This window comes from Nerophis lumbriciformis, linkage group LG07, assembly GCF_033978685.3.
Source record: "Nerophis lumbriciformis linkage group LG07, RoL_Nlum_v2.1, whole genome shotgun sequence".
Taxonomy (NCBI): domain Eukaryota; kingdom Metazoa; phylum Chordata; class Actinopteri; order Syngnathiformes; family Syngnathidae; genus Nerophis; species Nerophis lumbriciformis.
In genome coordinates, this window is record NC_084554.2 from 8,166,829 (window position 1) to 8,192,500 (window position 25,672).

Consider the following 25,672-nt stretch of genomic DNA (forward strand, 5'->3'; position numbering starts at 1 on the left):
TGTAAAGTCCCGGAAGAGTTAGTGCTGCAAGGGGTTCTGGGTATTTGTTCTGTTGTTTTACGGTGCGGATGTTCTCCCGGAATGTGTTTGTCATTCTTGGTTGGGGTTGAGGTGGGCGGGGCGGGGTTTTGTGGTAGCAGGGGTGTATATTGTAGCGTCCTGGAAGAGTTAGTGCTGCAAGGGGTTCTGGGTATTTGTTCAGTTGTGTTTATGTTGTATTACGGTGTGGATGTTCTCCCGGAATGTGTTTGTCATTCTTGTTTGGGGTTGAGGTGGGCAGGGTTGGGGGGAGAGGGGAGGTTTGGTGGTAGCGGGGGGGTGTATATTGTAGCGTCCCGGAAGAGTTAGTGCTGCAAGGGGTTCTGGGTATTTGTTCTGTTGTGTTACGGTGCGGATGTTCTCCCGGAATGTGTTTGTCATTCTTGGTTGGGGTGGGCAGGGTTGGGGGGAGGGGCGGGGTTTGGTGGTAGCGGGGGGTGTATATTGTAGCGTCCCGGAAGAGTTAGTGCTGCAAGGGGTTCTGGGTATTTGTTCTGTTGTGTTTATGTTGTATTACGGTGCGGATGTTCTCCCGGAATGTGTTTGTCATTCTTGTTTGGGGTTGAGGTGTGCGGGGTTGGGGGGAGAGGGGAGGTTTGGTGGTAGCGGGGGGGTGTATATTGTAGCGTCCCGGAAGAGTTAGTGCTGCAAGGGGTTCTGGGTATTTGTTCTGTTGTTTTACGGTGCGGATGTTCTCCCGGAATGTGTTTGTCATTCTTGTTTGGGGTTGAGGTGGGCGGGGCGGGGTTTTGTGGTAGCAGGGGTGTATATTGTAGCGTCCCGGAAGAGTTAGTGCTGCAAGGGGTTCTGGGTATTTGTTCTGTTGTGTTTATGTTGTATTACGGTGTGGATGTTCTCCCGGAATGTGTTTGTCATTCTTGTTTGGGGTTGAGGTGGGCAGGGTTGGGGGGAGAGGGGAGGTTTGGTGGTAGCGGGGGGGTGTATATTGTAGCGTCCCGGAAGAGTTAGTGCTGCAAGGGGTTCTGGGTATTTGTTCTGTTGTGTTACGGTGCGGATGTTCTCCCGGAATGTGTTTGTCATTCTTGGTTGGGGTGGGCAGGGTTGGGGGGAGGGGCGGGGTTTGGTGGTAGCGGGGGGTGTATATTGTAGCGTCCCGGAAGAGTTAGTGCTGCAAGGGGTTCTGGGTATTTGTTCTGTTGTGTTTATGTTGTATTACGGTGCGGATGTTCTCCCGGAATGTGTTTGTCATTCTTGTTTGGGGTTGAGGTGTGCGGGGTTGAGGGGGGAATTTGGTGGTAGCGGGGGGTGTATATTGTAAAGTCCCGGAAGAGTTAGTGCTGCAAGGGGTTCTGGGTATTTGTTCTGTTGTGTTACGGTGCGGATGTTCTCCCAAAATGTGTTTGTCATTCTTGTTTTGGGTTGAGGTGGGCACGGTTTGGGGGGAAGCGGGGGTTGAGGTGTGCGGGTTTGGGGAGGAATTTGGTGGTAGCGGTGGGGGTATATTGTAGCGTCCCAGAAGAGTTAGTGCTGCAAGGGGTTCTGGGTATTTGTTCTGTTGTGTTTATGTTGTGTTACGGTGCGGATGTTCTTCCGAAATGTATTTATCATTCTTGTTTTGGGTTGAGGTGGGCAGGGTTTAGGGGGGCGGGGTTTGGTGGTAGCGGGGGGTGTATATTTTAGCGTCCCGGAAGAGTTAGTGCTGCAAGGGGTTCTGGGTATTTGTTCTGTTGTGTTTATGTTGTGTTACGGTGCGGACGTTCTCCCGAAATGTGTTTGTCATTCTTGTTTGGTGTGGATTCACAGTGTGGCGCATATTTGTAACAGTGTTAAAGTTGTTTATACAGCCACCCTCCGTGTGACCTGTATGGCTGTTGACCAAGTATGTCTTGCATTCACTTATGTGTGTGAAAAAGCCGCAGATATTATGTGACTGGGCCGGCACGCTGTTTGTATGGAGGAAAAGCGGACGTGAAGACAGGATGTAGAGGACGCTAAAGGCAGTGCCTTTAAGGCACGCCCCCAAAATTGTTGTCCGGGTGGAAATCAGGAGAAATTCGGGAGAATGTTTGAGATTTTCGGGAGGGGCACTGAAATTCGGGAGTCTCCCGGGAAAATCGGGAGGGTTGGCAAGTATGGTCCCGGTCCATGATGTGGTTATTTATTTTTGCAATGATCTGATATGGCTAATTTTAAGATTTCCTGTTCGGATGTTTGTTTGTTTGAGGACAATCAACACAAGGAAGAAAGAACATCAGAAAGAATGTGAAAAAGAAACAATTGGAAGGTTTACAAGAAGCCTAAAAACAAAAATCCGAACGGGAAATCTTAAAATCAGCCATATCAGATCATAGCAAAAAATAAATAACCACGTCATGGACCGGGACAACGGCAAAATCATCGGCACAGAAAGTAACAGATTCAAACAATGGATTGAGGAGGCGATCGAACTAAGGAAGCCAACCAGGTAGACTTGACAGGTCTGCCTGGTCGTCCACGCCTATAAGAACAGCTGATATGCAACACGTCACAGTGGTCAGGTGACCCTTCTGAAGAAGACTGCGGACGACAGTCGAAACAAGTCAGGTAAAAAGTCCTCTTAATGAATGAATTAGTCATCTTTGTTGTTAGTAAGCACATGCCTAAAATAACTTAAGCTGCATCTAGAAGTTCATGGTCAAATTAGAGCCCTTAAATATGTGTACGCTTTATTATCCGACTAATCGTGAAGATAATCGTTGACTAATCGACGACCAAAATACTCGTTAGTTGCAGTCCTAATAAGTAGTAATACTGTGAGTAATCAAAGGGTGCATGGAATTACTGCTTAGCTATTATGGATTATGTTTTTAAAAATTGGGGGAAGTTTGTCAAGTGGAATTTCGTTTTATAAACCCCTCCTTGTATGAACTGTTCGATTTACGAACCGAATAAAAATGGCCATTGTAGGTGGGTTAGTTGATCGCTGGTGGCTCATTCAGCCAGCACCGCGGTAGTGATCTGTCCGTTTTAGCCTTTTTACTCCATTGTTCTAGTACTGCGAGCTCAATATGAGTCCAAAGAAAGCAACGGACAAGCGACGTGTGGCTTGCAACAATAAGGAAGTCTCCACAGCGTTGTCAATACTTCCTCCCCACCACTCCCCTTCCCTTTTGCTGCACGCAAATAAGATTAACCCACAAGATAAGAGTCAATTCTATTTTCTTTATTTCTAACCGTAGTAGCTACCCGGGGGTTAAACTAATGTTTAACCATTTCAAACTGCGAGTGCGCCACACGGCTAGTGACAGTGTGTGTTCGTTTGTTTGATATACAGTACTGTATATCAAACAAACGAAACAATACAATTTAAATTAAACAGCCAAAAGAACAACAACTAACTGAGCTGTCCTCATTTTCAGTCGCCCTCCCTACACGCACACACACTGTTACTAGCCGTGTGGTGCACTCACAGTTTGAAACTCCTTAGTTTAACACCCATGTAGCTACTATGTTTAGAAATAAAGAAAATCGTGCTTTATATTGTATTCAAAGTGCACAAACATTTACTAAAAAATTCATTTTTGTCGAAGCTGGAACCCATTATTCATATTTACATTGTTTAGGTTAGTAAATCGAGGGTCCACTATACTTGGGTTATCTATTTTAATCATCAAATGACATATTATTGTGACGTACTGAAATACTTCTAGGAGATTGTGTATAGAATTGTTTTGTCTAAAATACAAATTACATTAAAGGGGAACATTATCACCAGACCTATGTAAGCGTCAATATATACCTTGATGTTGCAGAAAAAAGACCATATATTTTTTTAACCGATTTCCGAACTCTAAATGGGTGAATTTTGGCGAATTAAACGCCTTTCTAATATTCGCTCTCGGAGTGATGACATCACAATGTGGCGTCACATCGGGAAGCAATCCGCCGTTTTCTCAAACACCGAGTCAAATCAGCTCTGTTATTTTCCGTTTTTTCGACTGTTTTCCGTACCTTGGAGACATCATGCCTCGTCGGTGTGTTGTCGGAGGGTGTAACAACACGAACAGGGACGGATTCAAGTTGCACCAGTGGCCCAAAGATGCGAAAGTGGCAAGAAATTGGACGTTTGTTCCGCACACTTTACCGACGAAAGCTATGCTACGACAAAGGTGGCAAGAATGTGTGGATATCCTGCGACACTCAAAGCAGATGCATTTCCAACGATAAAGTCAAAGAAATCTGCCGCCAGACCCCCATTGAATCTGCCGGAGTGTGTGAGCAATTCAGGGACAAAGGACCTCGGTAGCACGGCAAGCAATGGCGGCAGTTTGTTCCCGCAGACGAGCGAGCTAAACCCCCTATCGACCCTAGCTTCCCTGGCCTGCAGACATCAACTCCAAAACTGGACAGATCAGCTTTCAGGAAAAGAGCGCGGATGAAGGTATGTCTACAGAATATATTAATTGATGAAAATTGGGCTGTCTGCACTCTCAAAGTGCATGTTGTTGCCAAATGTATTTCATATGCTGTAAACCTAGTTCATAGTTGTTAGTTTTCTTTAATGCCAAACAAACACATACGAATCGTTGGTTAGAAGGCGATCGCTGAATTCGTCCTCGCTTTTCTCCCGAGTCGTTTTCGTCGGTTTCGATTGCATACGGTTCAAACCGATATGGCTCAATAGCTTCAGTTTCTTCTTCAATTTCGTTTTCGCTACCTGCCTCCACACTACCACCATCCGTTTCAATACATTCGTAATCTGTTGAATCGCTTAAGCCGCTGAAATCCGAGTCTGAATCCGAGCTAATGTCGCTATAGCTTGCTGTTCTTTCCGCCATGTTTGTTTGTGTTGGCTTCACTATGTGACGTCACAGGAAAATGGACGGGTGTTTATAACGATGGTTAAAATCAGGCACTTTGAAGCTTTTTTTAGGGATATTGCGTGATGGGTAAAATTTTGAAAAAAACTTCGAAAAATAAAATAAGCCACTGGGAACTGATTTTTAATGGTTTTAACCTTTCTGAAATTGTGATAATGTTCCCCTTTAAAACAGGCTCCACTTTGAGGATTTATTGGTAAACACCTATTATTTTTTTAAATGGTTATGTTATTAAAATATTAGTTATTGAATTGACCAATATTGACTGAACATTTGAGAGAAAATGGGGGGGAAAAAAACTGTTAGAAGCTGGACATAAACCACTTACATTGTCTCCCTTGCCACCGGGTGAACCTTGGGGTCCGGGCAAACCTCGGTCTCCCTTCTCTCCTTGCTCACCGGGTGGTCCGATCAAGCCGATCAGACCTGGATGTCCCTGAAAAAGAAAAAGTGCACAATTTAAAGTACAATCACAGCTATGTGCAGCTTCCCTGCAGGCACAAGACATTGAAACAAGTTTGAGAACTTGTTGAATTAGATTCTGACGTTGAGCAACTCAAACATAACATGCTTTTATTCAATGTTGGGTTCTGATGTTGATTTGACCATTGAATTTTGGTCATTTCCTAACCAATATTTTACAACACTAATACAACGTTGAATCAACATGCTTTTTGACAACATTTATTCAATGATAAGTTGTAATGTTGATTTGACCATTGAAATTTGGTCATTTCCTTACCAATATTCTGCAACGTTTAAACAACAACTTTTGAAAACGTTTATTCAATGCTAACATGCTATTTAGGCTAGCTGTATGTACATATTGCATCATTATGCCTCGTTTGTAGCTATATTTGAGCTCATTTAATATCCTTTACTTATGTCCTCTGTGTATATAATTTATATTTGCATGTCTCATGACACATTATCTGTATGTAACATTGGCTGCATTTCTGATAGTTGTTTGTGTGCCATGTTGTTCCAGACCACAGCAAACGTTAAATAAATCCATTAAATGAAGACAGCCTGCCTTTGGCCATTTCCAGGAGTTATCTCTCCCTCTGAGAAATGTTACTAATGTTTTCCAATGTTGTAAAAATGTGTACACAAAATATTACATTTTAACATTTCTGTCATCAAAGATTTGCGTCAGCCTGCAACACAGAGGCATTTTGATAGTAGGCTAATATAGCTAATATAGACACTTACATCATGTGTTGCCTTTATTATAACACTTATATAAGACTTTTAAAGTCATTTTGATAGTAGGCTAATATAGCTAATATAGACACTTACATCATGTGTTGCCTTTATTATAACACTTATATAAGACTTTTAAAGTCATTTTGATAGTAGGCTAATATAGACACTTACATCATGTGTTGCCTTCATTATAACACTAATATAAGACTTTTAAAGTCATTTTGATAGTAGGCTAATATAGACACTTACATCATGTGTTGCCTTCATTATAACACTTATATACGACTTTTAAAGTAATTTTGATAGTAGGCTAATATAGACACTTACATCATGTGTTGCCTTCATTATAACACTTATGTAAGACTTTTAAAGTCATTTTGATAGTAGGCTAATATAGACACTTACATCATGTGTTGCCTTCATTATAACACTTATATAAGACTTTTAAAGTCATTTTGATAGTAGGCTAATATAGCTAATATAGACACTTACATCATGTGTTGCCTCTATTATAACACTTATATAAGACTTTTAAAGTCATTTTGATAGTAGGCTAATATAGACACTTACATCATGTGTTGCCTTCCTTTTAACTCTTTTATAAGACTTTTAAAGTCATTTTGGTAGTAGGCTAATATAGCCAATTAGCCACTTACATCATGTGTTGTCTTTATTATAACACTTATATAACACTTTTAAAGTCATGTTGATAGTAGGCTAATATAGACACTTACATCATGCGTTGCCTTCATTATAACACTTATATAAGACTTTTAAAGTCATTTTGATAGTAGGCTAATATAGACACTTACGTCATGTGTTGCTAAATTGGCCCTAGTGTGTGGATGTGAGTGTGAATGTTGTCTGTCTATCTGTGTTGGCCCTGCGATGAGGTGGCGACTTGTCCAGGGTGTACCCCGCCTTCCGCCCGATTGTAGCTGAGATAGGCTCCAGCGCCCCCCGCGACCCCAAAGGGAATAAGCGGTAGAAAATGGATGGATGGATGGATGGACGTCATGTGTTGCCTTCTTTATAACACTTATATAAGACTTTTAAAGTCATTTTGATAGTAGGCTAATATAGACACTTACAGCATGTGTTGCCTTCATTATAACACTTATATAAGACTTTTAAAGTCATTTTGATAGTAGGCTAATATAGCTAATATAGACACTTACATCATGTGTTGCCTTCCTTTTAACACTTATATAAGACTTTTAAAGTCATTCTGATTGTAGGCTAATATAGACACTTACGTCATGTGTTGCCTTCATTATAACACTTATATAAGACTTTTAAAGTCATTTTGATAGTAGGCTAATATAGCTAATATAGACACTTACATCATGTGTTGCCTCTATTATAACACTTATATAAGACTTTTAAAGTCATTTTGATAGTAGGCTAATATAGACACTTACATCATGTGTTGCCTTCCTTTTAACACTTATATAAGACTTTTAAAGTCATTCTGATTGTAGGCTAATATAGACACTTACGTCATGTGTTGCCTTCATTATAACACTTATATAAGACTTTTAAAGTCATTTTGATAGTAGGCTAATATAGCTAATATAGGCACTTACATCATGTGTTGCCTTCATTATAACACTTATATAAGACTTTTAAAGTCATTTTGATAGTAGGCTAATATAGCTAATATAGACACTTACATCATTATAACACTTATACATGTCTTTTAATGTTTTGCGGCTCCAGATCGATCACTTTTTGGTATTTGTGGTCCAATATGGTTCTTTCAACATTTTGGGCTGCCGACCTCTGAGCTAGGCAGACACGTCTTTGTTTTTTCCAACCGTGGGAAGGAAGAAAGTGCGTGCGAAGGGCAACGCCCAGAAGAAGTGGATAACATTCATTGATAAATCATCGAAAACATGACCGAGGTGTGCGTGCAGACAACTCGGCGGAGCACTGCTACAACCTGAAGCAGAATTAGTCGAAAAAGGTTAAACAAACGGCAAAGTAAAGTAATTAGTAAACAGCACACATTTATCCATAAAAATATGGAGAAGTTGCTGATGGTGTTGTGAGAATGCTTGTAAATTGTGTATATATTATTACGTTGCTAAAACGACTGTAGTTGTTACTTGTAGATTTTATTCTATTGATCTTCACACAGTATTAGTTAGAGAAGTGTTTGTCTTGTCAAAAAACATGTCACACGTTAAATTATAGTCTTTTTTGAGGGCCCAGAACAGAATAATGGCAAATCAACTCCCTTCAACATTGATTCCAGACTCAAGTATTTGGAGTTATGCGCTCCGTCACACAAGCAATTAAACTCCAGGCACCACTAAACTTGTTGTTATTCGTCAGTGTGTGGGGAGGCAGCTTTGACGGAGTAATGCGGCTTGTCACAACATATACAACAGCTCGTTACTTCACCTGCAGATTTGACAGAGACAGCCAGGACGTGATTAGAGCGATGCATCACAATTATTTTATGGCCCACCGGGGGCCCGAACAAATGAATAATGTGTCTGTATGAATGCAACTAATACAATATGTATTGTATACCATGCACCAAAAGTTGGGCTTTCAGACAGAATAACTTTGATCAAAAGGGGGAACTTTTGCTCACCTTTTCACCCTTGGAGCCCGGGTCACCTTTCAGACCGGGAAGTCCTGGAGGACCCTGAGTAAAAGTGGTAATGACAAGTTAAACAGCGTGACTGGAAGGGAAACAAACAACAACAAAAAGCAGACTGAACATTGCTTCGTGGTAGTGAGGGATGGGTACCGAATTAGGTCATTTTTCACTGTAGAAGGGTTGTCCCGGTACCAATATTTTGGTACTGGTACCAAAATGCACTTTGATACTTTTCTAAATAAAGGGGACCACATAAAATGGCTTTATTTTAACAAAATATTAGAGTACATGAAACATATGTTTATTTTTGCAATATTTGTCCTTAAATAAAATAGTGAACATACTAGACAACTTGTCTTTTGGATTGATGGACTAAGAAAGGTGTCTAGAATAGTGTTGTCTCGATACCAATATTGTGGTACTGGTACCGGTACCAAAATGCATTTTGATACTTTTCGAGAACTTTTCAAAATATGGACTAAGAAAGGTGTCTAGAATAGGGTTGTCCCGATACCAATATTTTGGTACTGGTACCAAAATGTACTTTTCGATACTTTTCTAAATAAAGGGGACCACAAAAAATGGCTTTATATTGACAAAAAATATTAGAGTACATTAAACATATGTTTATTATTGCAATTTTTGTCCTTAAATAAAACAGTGAACATACTAGACAACTTGTCTTTTGGATTGATGGACTAAGAAAGGTGTCTAGAATAGTGTTGTCTCGATACCAATATTTTGGTACTGGTACTGGTACCAAAATGTATTTTGATACTTTTCGGTACTTTTCGAGAACTTTTCAAAATATGGACTAAGAAAGGTGTCTAGAATAGTGTTGTCTCGATACCAATATTGTGGTACTGGTACCGGTACCAAAATGTATTTTGATACTTTTCGGTACTTTTCGAGAACTTTTCAAAATATGGACTAAGAAAGGTGTCTAGAATAGGGTTGTCCCAATACCAATATTTTGGTACTGGTACCAAAATGTACTTTTCGATACTTTTCTAAATAAAGGGGTCCACAAAAAATGGCTTTATATTGACAAAAAATATTAGAGTACATTAAACATATGTTTATTATTGCAATTTTTGTCCTTAAATAAAACAGTGAACATAATAGACAACTTGTCTTTTGGATTGATGGACTAAGAAAGGTGTCTAGAATAGTGTTGTCTCGATACCAATATTGTGGTACTGGTTCCGGTACCAAAATGTATTTTGATACTTTTCGGTACTTTTCGAGAACTTTTCAAAATATGGACTAAGAAAGGTGTCTAGAATAGGGTTGTCCCAATACCAATATTTTGGTACTGGTACCAAAATGTACTTTTCGATACTTTTCTAAATAAAGGGGTCCACAAAAAATGGCTTTATATTGACAAAAAATATTAGAGTACATTAAACATATGTTTATTATTGCAATTTTTGTCCTTAAATAAAACAGTGAACATAATAGACAACTTGTCTTTTGGATTGATGGACTAAGACAAGTGTCTAGAATAGTGTTGTCTCGATACCAATATTGTGGTACTGGTACCGGTACCAAAATGTATTTTGATACTTTTCGAGAACTTTTCAAAATATGGGCTAAGAAAGGTGTCTAGAATAGGGTTGTCCCAATACCAATATTTTGGTACTGGTACCAAAATGTACTTTTCGATACTTTTCTAAATAAAGGGGTCCACAAAAAATGGCTTTATATTGACAAAAAATATTAGAGTACATTAAACATATGTTTATTATTGCAATTTTTGTCCTTAAATAAAACAGTGAACATAATAGACAACTTGTCTTTTGGATTGATGGACTAAGAAAGTTGTCTAGAATAGTGTTGTCTCGATACCAATATTGTGGTACTGGTTCCGGTACCAAAATGTATTTTGATACTTTTCGGTACTTTTCGAGAACTTTTCAAAATATGGACTAAGAAAGGTGTCTAGAATAGGGTTGTCCCGATACCAATATTTTGGTACTGGTACCAAAATGTACTTTTCGATACTTTTCTAAATAAAGGGGACCACAAAAAATGGCTTTATATTCACAAAAAAATGTAAGGTACATGAAACATATGTTTATTATTGCAATTTTTGTCCTTAAATAAAATAGTGAACATACTAGACAACTTGTCTTTTGGATTGATGGACTAAGACAAGTGTCTAGAATAGTGTTGTCTCGATACCAATATTGTGGTACTGGTACTGGTACCAAAATGTATTTTGATACTTTGAGAACTTTTCAAAATATGGACTAAGAAAGGTGTCTAGAATAGGGTTGTCCGATACCAATATTTTGGTACTGGTACCAAAATGTACTTTTCGATACTTTTCTCTTCTTTTTATTTTTTATTTTTTTTTGTGTCCTGTCCAGCTTCTCAGGCAAATCATATAGTTGGTGTAGATGCCCATGTCGGCTGTTCAGATTTACTTTACAAAAGAGAAGTGTAGGATACTTCTCTTGTTGCCTTATTTGTATTTGACTTTATTAAATGTATTTATATTATAATTTAGTGCAGCCGGGCCGGAGCAGGAGGTTCGATACTTTTCTAAATAAAGGGGTCCACAAAAAATGGCTTTATATTGACAAAAAATATTAGAGTACATTAAACATATGTTTATTATTGCAATTTTGGATTGATGGACTAAGACAAGTGTCTAGAATAGTGTTGTCTCGATACCAATATTTTGGTACTGGTACTGGTACCAAAATGTATTTTGATACTTTTCGGTACTTTTCGAGAACTTTTCAAAATATGAACTAAGAAAGGTGTCTAGAATAGTGTTGTCTCGATACCAATATTGTGGTACTGGTTCCGGTACCAAAATGTATTTTGATACTTTTCGGTACTTTTCGAGAACTTTTCAAAATATGGACTAAGAAAGGTGTCTAGAATAGGGTTGTCCCGATACCAATATTTTGGTACTGGTACCAAAATGTACTTTTCGATACTTTTCTAAATAAAGGGGTCCACAAAAAATGACTTTATATTGACAAAAAATATTAGAGTACATTAAACATATGTTTATTATTGCAATTTTTGTCCTTAAATAAAATAGTGAACATACTAGACAACTTGTCTTTTGGATTGATGGACTAAGAAAGGTGTCTAGAATAGTGTTGTCTCGATACCAATATTTTGGTACTGGTACCGGTACCAAAATGTATTTTGATACTTTTCGGTACTTTTCGAGAACTTTTCAAAATATGGACTAAGAAAGGTGTCTAGAATAGTGTTGTCTCGATACCAATATTGTGGTACTGGTACCGGTACCAAAATGTATTTTGATACTTTTCGGTACTTTTCGAGAACTTTTCAAAATATGGACTAAGAAAGGTGTCTACAATAGTGTTGTCTCGATACCAATATTTTGGTACTGGTACCGGTACCAAAATGTATTTTGATACTTTTCGAGAACTTTTCAAAATATGGACTAAGAAAGGTGTCTAGAATAGTGTTGTGTCGATACCAATATTTTGGTACTGGTACCGGTACCAAAATGTATTTTGATACTTTTCTAAATATGGACTAAGAAAGGTGTCTAGAATAGGGTTGTCCCGATACCAATATTTTGGTACTGGTATCGGTACCAAAATGTATTTTGATACTTTTCGAGAACTTTTCTAAATAAAGGGGACCACCAAAAAATTGCATTATTGTCTTTATTTGAACTAAAAATCTTAGGGTACATGAAACATACAGTATGTTTATTATTGTAATTTAGTCCTTAAATAAAATAGTGAACATACTAGACAACTTGTCTTTTAGTAGTAAGTAAACAAACAAAGACTCCTAATTAGTCTGCTGACGTATGCAGTAACATATTGTGTCATTTATACACCTATTATTTTGTACACATTATAAAGGACAAGCTGTAAAACATGATTATTAGTCCAACTTGTTCATTTACTGTTATTTTCTGGTTACTTTCTGTCAGAATAATTGTATCTAAGTTATCACAAAACTTTGTGTTGCCATGAGTTCCCGGCGAGAAGACAAAAGCTGTCTTTGATCCTACCAAGAAGAAGGCTTGTAAAACTCCACTGTGTAGGATGGGAAGCAACATGAAGGTGTTCTGTTTCTTTGACGTATTGTAATCCACATAAAGATTTTGTCTTGACCCGAGATCTACAAAGCGAAGAGGAAGCAGGACCTGACTCCCCTCCAGGCACCTTTTCTTTGAACTGTTCTGTGACCGAGGGCAACGGCTGTTTACGACCTTTTCTCTGAACTGTTTTGTAATCAAAGGCGATGGCTGTTTACGACCCCCGTCCCTTTAGAAACAGCTGTTGCCATGTAATCAGGGAAAGTCCAAATAAAAGAGGAGGCGTACAATCTTTCGTCAGAGCGTGGTGACACTGTGCAAGGGTACAGGTGTACGCGTTTCTCCTCAATGAGCCAAATTTAATTCTGTCTCTGTTTGATTCCTTGCTTCTTGTCTTGTTTAAAGATGTCATCACTGTCTGAACCTGGCACTTTCTGTTTCAGCATGTTCTATCTAAACTTCTGTTAAAATGGAATAATCACTTATTCTTCTCTTGTTTGATACTTTACATTAGTTTTGGATGATACCACAAATTTGGGTATCGATTTGATACCAAGTAGTTACAGGATCATACATTGGTCATATTCAAAGTCCTCACGTGTCCAGGGACGTATTTACTGAGTTTATAAACATAATATACATTTTAAAAATAGGAAAACAAAATCTTTTGACGATAAAAAATATCGATGTAATTATTGAAACTAGATACACTCTTGTACTTGGTATTATTAGAGTGGATGTCAGGTGTAGATCCACCCATGGCATTTGTTTACACACACAAAAGTACCAAAAATTGGTACAATTGAGTACTGTATTTTTCGGATTATAAGTCGCTCCGGAGTATAAGTCGCACGAGTTGAAAATGCATAATAAAGAAGGAAAAAACCATATATAAGTTGCATTTTTGGGGGAAATGTATTTGATAAAATCCAACAGCAAGAATAGACATTTGAAAGGCAATTTAAAATAAATAAAGAATAGTGAACAACAGGCTGAATAAGTGTACGTTATATGAGGCATAAATAACCAACTGAGAACGTGCTGATATACGCCTAGTCTCTTACATGAATGAGATAAATAATATTATTTGATATTTTACGGTAATGTGTTAATAATTTCACACGTAAATCGCTCCAGATTATAAATTGCACCCCGTGGCCAAATTATGAAAAAAAAAACTGCGATTTATAATCCGAAAAATACGGTATTGGTATCTGCACCATGTTGATTTAAATGTGAACGGTACCCATCCGTAGTAAGACTGATTCTTGACACAACTGATAAATCAAGACATCTTTAACTCTAATTTGAAGGTATCTTTTAGAAAGTAAGGCTTACGAACCATGGGACCAGGCGGACCGTCTTGTCCTGCAGAGCCGGGCAGTCCTTGTTCACCCTGTGAAATACATTCATAACATTACACAATGTTCTCTTCCCAATACCAACACACTTATGAACAAATTAGTTTTTTTAGAGATGTCCCATAATATCGGACTGCCGATATTATCGGCCGATAAATGCTTTAAAATGTAATATCGGAAATTATCAGTATCGGTTTCAAAAAGTAAAATGTATGACTTTTTAAAACGCCGCTGTCCGGAGTGGTACACGGACGTAGGGAGAAGTACAGAGCAGTTGCGTCTCCCAGTCATACTTGCCAACCCTCCCGATTTTCCCGGGAGACTCACGAAAATCTGCCGAATTGCTCCCGATTTCCACCCAGACAACAATATTGGGGGCGGGCCTTAAAGGCACTGCCTTTGCGTGCCGGCCCAATCACATAATATCTACGGCTTTTCACACACACAAGTGAATGCAATTCATACTTGGTCAACAGCCATACAGGTCACACTGAGGGTGGCCGTATAAACAACTTTAACACTGTTACAAATATGCGCCACACTGTTAACCCACACCAAACACGAATGACAAACACATTTCGGGAGAACATCCGCACCCTAACACAACATAAACATAACAGGACAAATACCCAGAACCCCTTGCAGCACTAACTCTTCCGGGATGCTACAATATACACACCCCGCTAGCCCCTACCCCCCCACCTCAACCTCCTCATGCTCTCTCAGGGAGAGCATGTCCCAAATTCCAAGCTGCTGTTTTGAGGCATGTTAAAAAAAATAATGCACTTTGTGACTTTAATAATAAATATGGCAGTGCACTGTTGGCATTTTTTTCCATAACTTGAGTTGATTTATTTTGGAAAACCTTGTTACATTGTTTAATGCATCACAACAAAATTAGGCATGATAATGTGTTCATTCCACGACTGTATATATCGGTATCGCTTGATATCGGAATCGGTATTTAAGAGTTAGACAATATTGGAATATTGGATATTGGCAAAAAAGCCATTATCGGACATCTCTAGTTTTTTTTCATCTTTTAACAGAGATCTGCATCTGCAGTTCAACCTTCCATAGCTAATATTTAGTTTTTCTTTATACCATACTTGCCAACTCTCCCGGATTTTCCGGGAGACTCCCGAAATTCAGCGCCTCTCCCGCAAACCTCCCGGGACAAATTATCTCCCGAAAATCTCCCGAAATTCAGGCGGACTCAGGTCCATGCGGACCCAGGTCCATGCGGACCTGAGTCCGCTTTCCCACAATATAAACGGCGTGCCTGCCCAATCACGTTATAACTGTAGAATGATGGAGGGCGAGTTCTTGGTTTCTTATGTGGGTTTATTGTTAGGCAGTTTCATTAACGCCCTCCCAGCGCGGCAACAACACACAACAACAGCAGTCACGTTTTCGTCTACCGTAAAGCAGTTCGTCTGCCGTAAACAGCAATGTTGTGACACTCTTAAACAGGACAATACTGCCATCTAGTGCATTTGATGAAAGCACTTTTGTGCGTGCCACACAGCAATGCATCATCAGAGAGGGTGTTCAGCATGGTTAGAAAAATAGTGACAGAGAATAGAACAAGGATGGACAATTCAACCCTTAACTCAACAAGTGTATGTGTAATTAAATGAACACTGAAATTCAAGTATTTCTTTTATATATATATATATATATATATATATATATATATATATATATATATATATATATACAAATATATATAAAAAATAAATATATATTTATAGCTAGAATTCACTGAAAGTCAAGTATTTCTTATAAATATATATATATATATATATATATATATATATATATATATATATATATAATATATATACATATATATATATATATATATATATATATATATATATGAAATACTTGACTTGGTGAATTCTAGCTGTAAATATACTCCTCCCCTCTTAGCCACGCCCCCAACCACGCCCCCCCCCCCATGAAAAGAATACAAAGTTCTGTATGTTGGTATTTGGACTTACAACAGGGCCGGGGATTCCACGTAGACCCTCCGGACCAGGCTTTCCGGCAGGTCCCTGAGGCCCGACGGGTCCCGTTTTACCAGCTGGACCCTCAGACCCGGCTTCACCCTGCAAATGGAGAAAATAGTTGTAATTCTGTACTAGGCGGTGAAAAACACTACTAATAAAATGTTTGTTATACCTTAGCGCCCTTCTCTCCCTGTCGGCCTTCAGCACCAGCAGCTCCCGGAGGTCCCTGGGAAGGACGACAGGATTGGGTTTTTTTTCATCCTTTTGACATCATGTGACGCAACCAGACAGGTGGTGAATGTTACCTTGTTTTTGACCTTTCAAAAACATTTTGTATTAGGCATGACTGGCATAGGATTGACTTTTTCTTTTTTTTTTGGAATGAAAGCGCAGACTGTGTGAATTCTCCCCAGCGAGCACTGTTGAACATCACTGACCTTTGAAAGGAGTCCAACCGAGACAGGAAGGACGAGACAATTGAAAGCGTTAAGAGAATCCGGTGTTCTTGAACGCTACTTTAGTGGTGTCGAGATAAAGCATTGAAAAGCACACCCATCTTTTTTTTTTTTTCCATCAACTCGTTTTACCAAACTGCACTCCGTCCGAGTGGTCCGCCAAAGCTGGAGTGCTTATCGATCGGTAGGCCAAATTGAAGCCCCCTCCTCCCATTCTTGCCTCGAAGCTTTAATCTGCTTGTGGTCTGTTCACTTGGAAACTGGTCAGCTTCTTCATGAGCAGAAAATATATATAAATGGAAACTGTTTGGGTGGGTGTATTAATACTTGCCGTTGTTCTGATCTGCAAATCGTTATCATGGTACCAACCTTACAAGGGACCTTTAACTCCAAACAAACCAAAAACTGTATGTTTTTGGTTTTGTTTTCATGACTATTTACATTGTAGATTGTCACTGAAGGCATCAAAATTATAAAATGAACACATGTGGAGTTATGTACTTAACAAAAAAGGTGAAATAACTGAAAACATGTTTTATATTCTATCCAACCATCCATCTTCTTCCGCTTATCCGAGGTCGGGTCGCGGGGGCAGCAGCCTAAGCAGGGAAGCCCAGACTTCCCTCTCCCCAGCCACTTCGTCCAGCTCTTCCCAGGGGATCCCGAGGCGTTCCCAGGCCAGCCGGGACCGACACCAGCAGATGGCATGGCACCCCAAACCATCACCCAACCATGCAAATTTTGCATTTCCTTTGGAAATCGAGGTCCCAGAGTCTGGAGGAAGACAGGAGAGGCACAGGATCCACGTTGCCTGAAGTCTAGTGTAAAGTTTCCACCATCAGTGATGGTTTGGGGTGCCATGTCATCTGCTGGTGTCGGTCCACTCTGTTTCCTGAGATCCAGGGTCAACGCAGCCGTCTACCAGCAAGTTTTAGAGCACTTCATGCTTCCTGCTGCTGACCTGCTCTATGGAGATGGAGATTTCAAGTTCCAACAGGACTTGGCGCCTGCACACAGCGCAAAATCTACCCGTGCCTGGTTTACGGACCATGGTATTTCTGTTCTAAATTGGCCCGCCAACTCCCCTGACCTTAGCCCCATAGAAAATCTGTGGGGTATTGTGAAAAGGAAGATGCAGAATGCCAGACCCAAAAACGCAGAAGAGTTGAAGGCCACTATCAGAGCAACCTGGGCTCTCATAACACCTGAGCAGTGCCAGAAACTCATCGACTCCATGCCACGCCGCATTAACGCAGTAATTGAGGCAAAAGGAGCTCCAACCAAGTATTGAGTATTGTACATGCTCATATTTTTCATTTTCATACTTTTCAGTTGGCCAACATTTCTAAAAATCCCTTTTTTGTATTAGCCTTAAGTAATATTCTAATTTTGTGACACACGGAATTTTGGATTTTCATTTGTTGCCACTTCAAATCATCAAAATTAAATGAAATAAACATTTGAATGCATCAGTCTGTGTGCAATGAATAAATATAATGTACAAGTTACACCTTTTGAATGCAATTACTGAAATAAATCAAGTTTTTCAAAATATTCTAATTTACTGGCTTTTACCTGTATAAATATATATATATTAGAGATGCGCGGTTTGCGGACACAACCGCGGAGTCCGCGGATTATCCGCGGATCGGGCGGTTGAAATAAAAAAAATAAAAAAGATTTTATCCGCGGGTCGGGTCGGGCGGTTGAAATAAAAAAAAATTAGATTTTAAATAGATTCAGGCGGGTGGCAGTTAAACCATTCGGAAATATATATACATAGTTAAATGTTGTTACCCACATACGAAAAACGAGCAGGCACCTGCAGCATATGCCACAACAGAAGAAGAAAAAAAAAAGAGATGGACACTTTTACGGAGCGGAGAAGGGACGCCTCGCCGGGGTCCGGGACCGAGGCCCCTTCCCCCGAGAGGGCCCCACTGGGAGCCGTAGCTGAGGTGATCCGCGAGAAGGGCCCGACGCACGTCCAGGGTCACCACTGCACCGACACCCCGCCTCGTCCGCCTTCGCCGCGGCCGGCGTCACACGCAGCAGGTATGCAGCTTACCTGCCCGCCACCCCCGTGGCCGGGGGCTCGTAACGGGTCACTCCGCGCGCTCCGCCCGCGCAGCTTACCTGCCCGCCACCCCCGTTGCCGGGGGCGCGTAACAGGGGTCACTCCGCGGTGGACGGTGGCCATGGAAGTCGGAACCCGCTAAGGAGTGTGTAACAACCCACCTGCCGAATCAACTAGCCCTGAAAATGGATGGCGCTGGAGCGTCGGGCCCATACCCGGCCGTCGCCGGCAGCGAGAGCCGCGAGGGCTAGGCCGCGACGAGTAGGATGGCCGCCGCGGTGCGCGCTGAAGCCTCGGGCGCGAGCCCGGGTGGAGCCGCCGCGGGTGCGAGGGACATCGCACCTCCACGCGCTTGGATGTGCGCTCAGCGCGGCTCCCAGATGATTGCTCACTGGTGTCTCCTTTCTTTAACAGGCAAAAGCTTTATAACCTCACTAATGCCTTGCATCGTCTATATTAGATATATAACAACGGGCGGGTGCAGTTCTGATTAAATGTTAGATCGGGTGGATGGCGGATGGTTGACGACTTTTGTGATGCGGTTGCGGATGAAATAATTGCCTATCCGCGCATCTCTAATATATATATATACTGTGTATATATATATATATATATATATATATATATATATATATATATATATATATATATATAATATAATAGAATAAAGTACTTTATTGATCCCTGGGGGAAATTCAGCTATATATATATATATATATATATATATATATATATATATATATATATATATATATATATATATATATATATATATATATGTATGTATGGGAAACAAATCACAAGACTATTTCATCTCTACAGGCCTGTTTCATGAGGGGGGGTACCCTCAATCATCAGGAGATCTTGTGATTTTCCCACACATACATATATTGCGCTCTACTACGGTATCGAGCACTATTTTTTGGATAACCTTATTAAGACATATATATATATATATATATATATATATATATATATATATATACATATATATGTGAAGTGAAGTGAATTATATTTATATAGCGCTTTTCTCTAGTGACTCAAAGCGCTTTTACATAGTGAAAACCCAATATCTAAGTTACATTTAAACCGGTGTGGGTGGCAATGGGAGCAGGTGGGTAAAGTGTCTTGCCCAAGGACACAACAGAGGTGACTAGGGTGATGGAAGCGGGAATCGAACATGGAACCCTCAAGTTGCTGGCACGGCCACTCCACCAACCGAGCTATACTTTTATATATATATATATATATATATATATATATATATATATATATATATATATATATATAAGTATAGCTCGGTAAAATCATCAACCTCCGGGCTGATGATTTTTGGTTGTCCTGAAGAATTTGGAGGTAATCCTCCTTTTTCATTGTCCCATTTACTCTCTGTAAAGCAGCAGTTCCATTGGCAGCAAAGCAGGCCCAGAGCATAATACTACCACCACCATGCTTGACAGTAGGAATGGTGTACTTGGGATTAAAGGCCTCACCTTTTCTCCTCCAAACATATTGCTGGGTATTGTGGCCAAACAGCTCAAGTTTTGTTTCATCTGACCTCACATGGACAAAGATAAGACCTTCTGGAGGAAAGTTCTTGGTCGGATGAAATTCTTCAGGACGAGCAAAAATCATCAGCCCGGAGGTTGGGTCTTGGGCGCAGTTGGGTGTTCCAACAGGACAATGACCCCAAACACACGTCAAAAGTGGTAAAGGAATGGCTAAATCAGGCTAGAATGAAGGCTTTAGAATGGCCTTCCCAAAGTCCTGACTTAAACGTGTGGACAATGCTGAAGAAACAAGTCCATGTCAGAAAAACCAACACATTTAGCTGAACTGCACCAATTTTGTGGTCAAAAATTCAAGCAGAAGCTTGTGGATGGCTACGAAAAGCGCCTTATTGCAGGTAAACTTGCCAAGGGACATGTAAGCAAATATTAACATTTCTGTATGTATACTTTTGACCCAGCACATTTTCAGTAGACCCATAATAAATTCATAAAAGAAGCAAACTTCATGAATGTTTTTTTGTGACCCACAAGTATGTGCTCCAATCACTCTATCACAACAAAATAAGAGTTGCAGAAATGTTTGTAAGTGGTTGATTTATATAGGCTAGTAAGGTAAAGTTTTGTACCTGACAAGTTTCGGCTGGTTTAGCCGAAACTTGTCAGGTACAAAACTTTACCTTACTAGCCTATATAAATCAACCACTTATAAATACACATTGACGTATTTTCTTGGGTTTTTGGCTGAGACCAGGGATCTTGGTCTCGAAAAGTTTACTGTGGTTACCGTATATATCTCCCGGTAAACCAAGACAGGAAACTACATGGAAGCCCAAACCAAAAGGGGGAACAAAGGATACCCCCCCTTACTGACGGTGAATCTGAAATTGATAGCCGTTGAAGTCTTTATTAGACATCAAGGAAGACGCTAACAAGGGTGGTTGTCAGCCTTCCAGGATCTCCCTCATATTTCTCAATAATCCAAACAGCATAACAAGCAAACAATCCTGTTTTACATTGGTTTTTCCGTTGTTGTCGGACAAGCAGCATGGAATCAATAATGTGTCACACTGGGTCCGTCTCTCATTCTCACATGGCTTCACGGGGATTTACAGCCCCTGGATTCATTTTTTGATAAGCAATTTTCCATTACAGAGACCAAAAAAAAAGGATTCCAGATATCTACATTGCAATGCTCAGATCCCAGCAGGCTCTGAAGTGGCTTTCATTCTCCTTAAAGTGAAGACTTTTCTCCTTAAATCCCCAACTTTGTTACCAACAACTTTATTTTTAATTAGAATGAATCTCCTGTGCTTAACTGCAAGCGTGACAAGACTGGGAGCAGAGCCAACACATTTCACTCAAACCTCTAGGTTACAATGTCCGATTCTGATTTTTTTTGTCAAATTCGATTTCTTTACATAGTCGTTCAGATTACGAAAATAAATGCAATGTCCTTAAATTGGCCCACAAGATGGAATGAGTTGAATAAGTAATGTTGCCCGCTGGGAGATTGCATTCATTTTAAAAGTGTAACAGTTTTAAATCTGCTTTTTTCTTGCCTTTTAGTGGACAACAAGAGTTCTTCGTGGCCAGTGACCTTATATTAAGCTATGAATTTGCAGCATTTATCGATAAGACCCAATGCAAACAACCTTCCCTAGTCATGGTGCAAAAAAAAAAAGAAACATCCAACCAGCACAAAATGTTATCAAAAAAACGTCCTTTCACCAAAGAAAAATTCAAAATGACAAAGCATGATGGGAAAAATGCAAAATAGTCACTACACTTATCCATGTTTGGCACATTTTAGCTGCTTGATATTTCTTAATGATTACAAAACATAAAGGCCTTAGTGGCCACATGCGTGGACAGCACCTTTTAGCTCTTATTTCCAAAATTGTGTACACTACTGAATTGGGGTCTTATGGCCGCTTATGTGGACACTTATACTGCCATCTGGTGGTGTCAGAAGAGTACAACATACAATGGAATTTGGAAAAAAAAAGTGTAAAAATAAAAATTAGCATGTCACTACACATGAAGTACACGTTTGTGTACTTATGGATTAAGTACATCATATCAAAAGATGATTTTTAGTTTTTATTCTAATTAGGGTCTAATAAGCCCAAATAGCAAAGAGAAATAAAAAAAGCATGTAAACAAACAGCTTGGGCCTTAAGAGGTTAAGCTGGTCCTCATGGAAGTAAACACAGTAAATGTCTACAAAGCTATGAACAATGAGCTCCGCCGCTCCCAGTCTGTGGAACACTCTCCCTGACCACCTGAGGGCACCACAGACTGTGGATGCTTTTTAAAAAGGCTTAAAAACCCTTCTTTTTTTTTTTAAAAAAACCCTTCTTTTAGATATATGCATACTAGTTCTAGCTATTTGGCTGTTCAAGTTTTTATTTTTATTTATTTTTTATTATCTTTTTATTTTTATTTTTTTAATACACTGTAGCACTTTGAGGTTGTTTACTCAATGTAAAGTGCTTTTTACAAATAAAATCTATTATTATTATTATTATGTCGAATTTTCACATACTCTTAATATCATATATATATATATATATATATATATATATAGATATAAATATAATATGTACACATATATATGTGAATTATTGCGTGTAAAAAATTAAGAAGGAAGTTTGACGCCCTAACAATTGATTTCCTGCTCATTTGTCTACTATGTATCTTGCAATTGTTTACTAGTTTGGCTAAGAATCATGAAGCTAATCTCTTTTTGACGACGTATTGCTTGGATGAACGCAAACCGATCGTTCGGACTGCAGTCGCATCGGATACATATCAAGGGGCAGATATGAAAACAATTGCAATTGTACGGTTCACGTTGACAAGAAAAAATCCGTCAACAAGGCCTTACATACTTAAAAAAAATATACGCTAACCTGGATTATTGCAATGGCAAATACGGTATGCATGGTTGCAACGGTCAATGACTTACACGCTTGCCCGGGGGTCCAGGTGGACCGGCTTCACCTGATGGACCTGGAGGTCCCTGGATATAAGCACAGAAAATCCTTATTTTAAAACACAGACAAACTGTAAGAAACATCAAAACTGTCAAAAAAAGTAAGTTATGCTACTATTGACTCTATACCCAATAAAATATAACTTAGAATTGATAAAATATCAACTTACCGGCTGACCAGCCTCACCATCTTCTCCCTTTTCTCCCGATTCTCCGTCTGTTCCCTGTAAAAAAAGAAATATGTCCATGGAAAATTGTGTTTATTTTAGAATATAATCATTTTAATTGCTCAGTAAAATCGAGTCACTGTTCGAAATCTGCGTCAAATATGTGGTTAATGTCACACTCACCGCAACACCTGGCTCTCCGGGAGGACCCGTGTCTCCGGGGAATCCGACGGGCCCCTTTATGAAAGAAGCACACGAGATGCATGAACAGACGAAACCAGGTTGACTGTCTCACAGGGAAGAAAACCTTCAAGCAAACTTACAGGGTTACCCTTTGGACCGTCATCTCCAGGGGGTCCTTTGGCGCCTGCAGGTCCGGCAGCACCAGGGGGTCCGCCTTCTCCCTTCTCTCCCCTCTCGCCTTTGGGTCCCTGTTACGGGGAGGGGGTTGGAATGTTTTTAGTATATAAATGGCGGGTTAGGTGGTCCGGTTTGTACTCGGAGTTAAAAGTAAGGCTAAGATGACTAAGGAGAGCCCGACTGATTGCTCTCTTTTCTGTCTTGCCTCTGGTGAGGGCGGTCGCATTTTTCCCCTCAGGGTGATGGTCGGCTGGCAGCAGCAGTCGACCTCCAGGGTTCCAACTCTGTTGCGAGTTGTCGTGATTAAATGTAATGTGTTTATGTGTGCTTGGCATGGAGGTTTTTTCCCACTCCAGACTAGGCCCCCTTAGGAGCCCAGTCTAGATTGTATTTTTTTACTCATCTTCTTCCCCAGCGTTTTACCTTTTTCTTATCTTTTACGGGGCGCCTTTGGCGACCCATCAGCGTTCCTGTTCTGTAACCCTGTACACTGTTTGTTTGTCTAATCTTGAACGGGTTTGTGCTGAAAACATAATTTCGTTGTACTTGTGCAATGACAATAAAGTCCTATCCTATCCTATCTTATCCTATGTGGCTTTAAAATACACCCCGACGAGACTTTAGGGTTAACATTTGGTGTTTGCATAAAAATGCTAGCACATAAATGGAGTGCATTCTGGTAAAACTTTTTGAAAATGTTTGGGTATGGCATTTGTGTCAAAATATTGGGTTTCTCAGACCAAATTTTAATTATGCAAGGTAATTTACTGCGATTAATCGTGATTAATCTGAATTCCAAAGTGTGATGACTCCCATTAAAAATACAGTTTGACAGCACTCTTTAAAATCCAGTAATGAATATTAGTGAGTCGCTGTGTGAAGAAAAAAAAAAAAATACTAACAAATCAAAATAGAAGTTAACTAATTTGTAGTGATGAATTAACCGTTGCAAAAATCCTGAAAAAATACACTAAAATGATGTATTTGAAGAAGATGCATCATTGACGTATCACGATATAAATAGTGTCTGAGATCCTACTTCCAAAAATCTAATAATTTTGACTGAAAAAAATCAACGTGATTTAAACATTTTGTCGAGCTTATCATACAAAACCCGTGAAGTTGGCACGTTGTGTAATTCGTTAATAAAAACAGAATACAATAATTTGCTAATCCCTTTTTAACTTATATTCAATTGAATAGACTGCAAAGACAAGATATTTCATGTTCACACTTTTTTTTGCAAATAATCATTAACTTAGAATTTAATGGCAGCAACACATTGCAAAAAAGTTGTCACAGGGGCATGTTCACCACTGTGTTACATGGCCTTTCCTTTTAACAACACTCAGTAAACGTTTGGGAACTGAGAAGACACATTTTTGAAGCTTTTCAAGTGGAATTATTTCCCATTCTTGCTTAAATAGTTTAACAGTCCGGGGTCTCTGTTGTGGAGCTTGTGCCCAGCGAAGCCGGCAGCGTTGCATAACAGAGTTTTACAGATGTAGTGACCAACTGTAGTTACTGACAGTGGTTTTCTGAAGTGTTCCTGAGTCCATGTGGTGATATCCTTTACACACTGACGTCGGTTTTTGATGCAGTACCGCCTGAGGGATCGAAGGTCTCGGGTATTCAATGTTGGTTTTCAGCCTTGCCGCTTACGTGCAGTGACTTCTCCAGATTCTCTGAACATTTTGATGATATTACAGACCGTAGATGGTGAAATCCCTAAATTCCTTGCAATAGCTGGTTGAGAAATGTTCTTCTTAAACAATTTGCTCACGCATTTGTTGACAAAGTGGTGAGCCTCGCTCCGTCCTTGTTTGTGAATGACTGAACATTTCATGGAAGCTGCTTTTATACCCAATCATGGCACCCACCTGTTCCCAATTAGCCTGTTCACCTGTGGGATGTTCCTAATAAGTGTTTGGAAGAGGGATCTGTGCTATGGCTATGAGTTGTTTTTCCATTGGCCTTAGTCTGGACCCCCTCTCCAGGGGCCAAGGCTTA

The 25,672-nt window shown here is 39.7% G+C and overlaps 1 protein-coding gene across 3 annotated transcripts in view; it reads right to left on the reverse strand.

The window, feature by feature from the left end:
* Positions 1–25,672, reverse strand: part of col11a1a (collagen, type XI, alpha 1a) — a 243,243-nt gene that overhangs the window by 19,846 nt on the left and 197,725 nt on the right. For all 3 annotated transcript variants that reach the window (XM_061965881.2, XM_061965879.2, XM_061965880.2), the window contains 9 exons: positions 23,626–23,733; positions 23,486–23,539; positions 23,306–23,359; positions 23,109–23,162; positions 16,270–16,323; positions 16,089–16,196; positions 14,064–14,117; positions 8,668–8,721; positions 5,188–5,295 (listed from right to left, as the gene is read on the reverse strand). In XM_061965881.2, the coding sequence (XP_061821865.1) occupies positions 5,188–5,295; positions 8,668–8,721; positions 14,064–14,117; positions 16,089–16,196; positions 16,270–16,323; positions 23,109–23,162; positions 23,306–23,359; positions 23,486–23,539; positions 23,626–23,733 (648 nt within the window). The remainder of the gene's footprint in view (positions 1–5,187; positions 5,296–8,667; positions 8,722–14,063; positions 14,118–16,088; positions 16,197–16,269; positions 16,324–23,108; positions 23,163–23,305; positions 23,360–23,485; positions 23,540–23,625; positions 23,734–25,672) is intronic.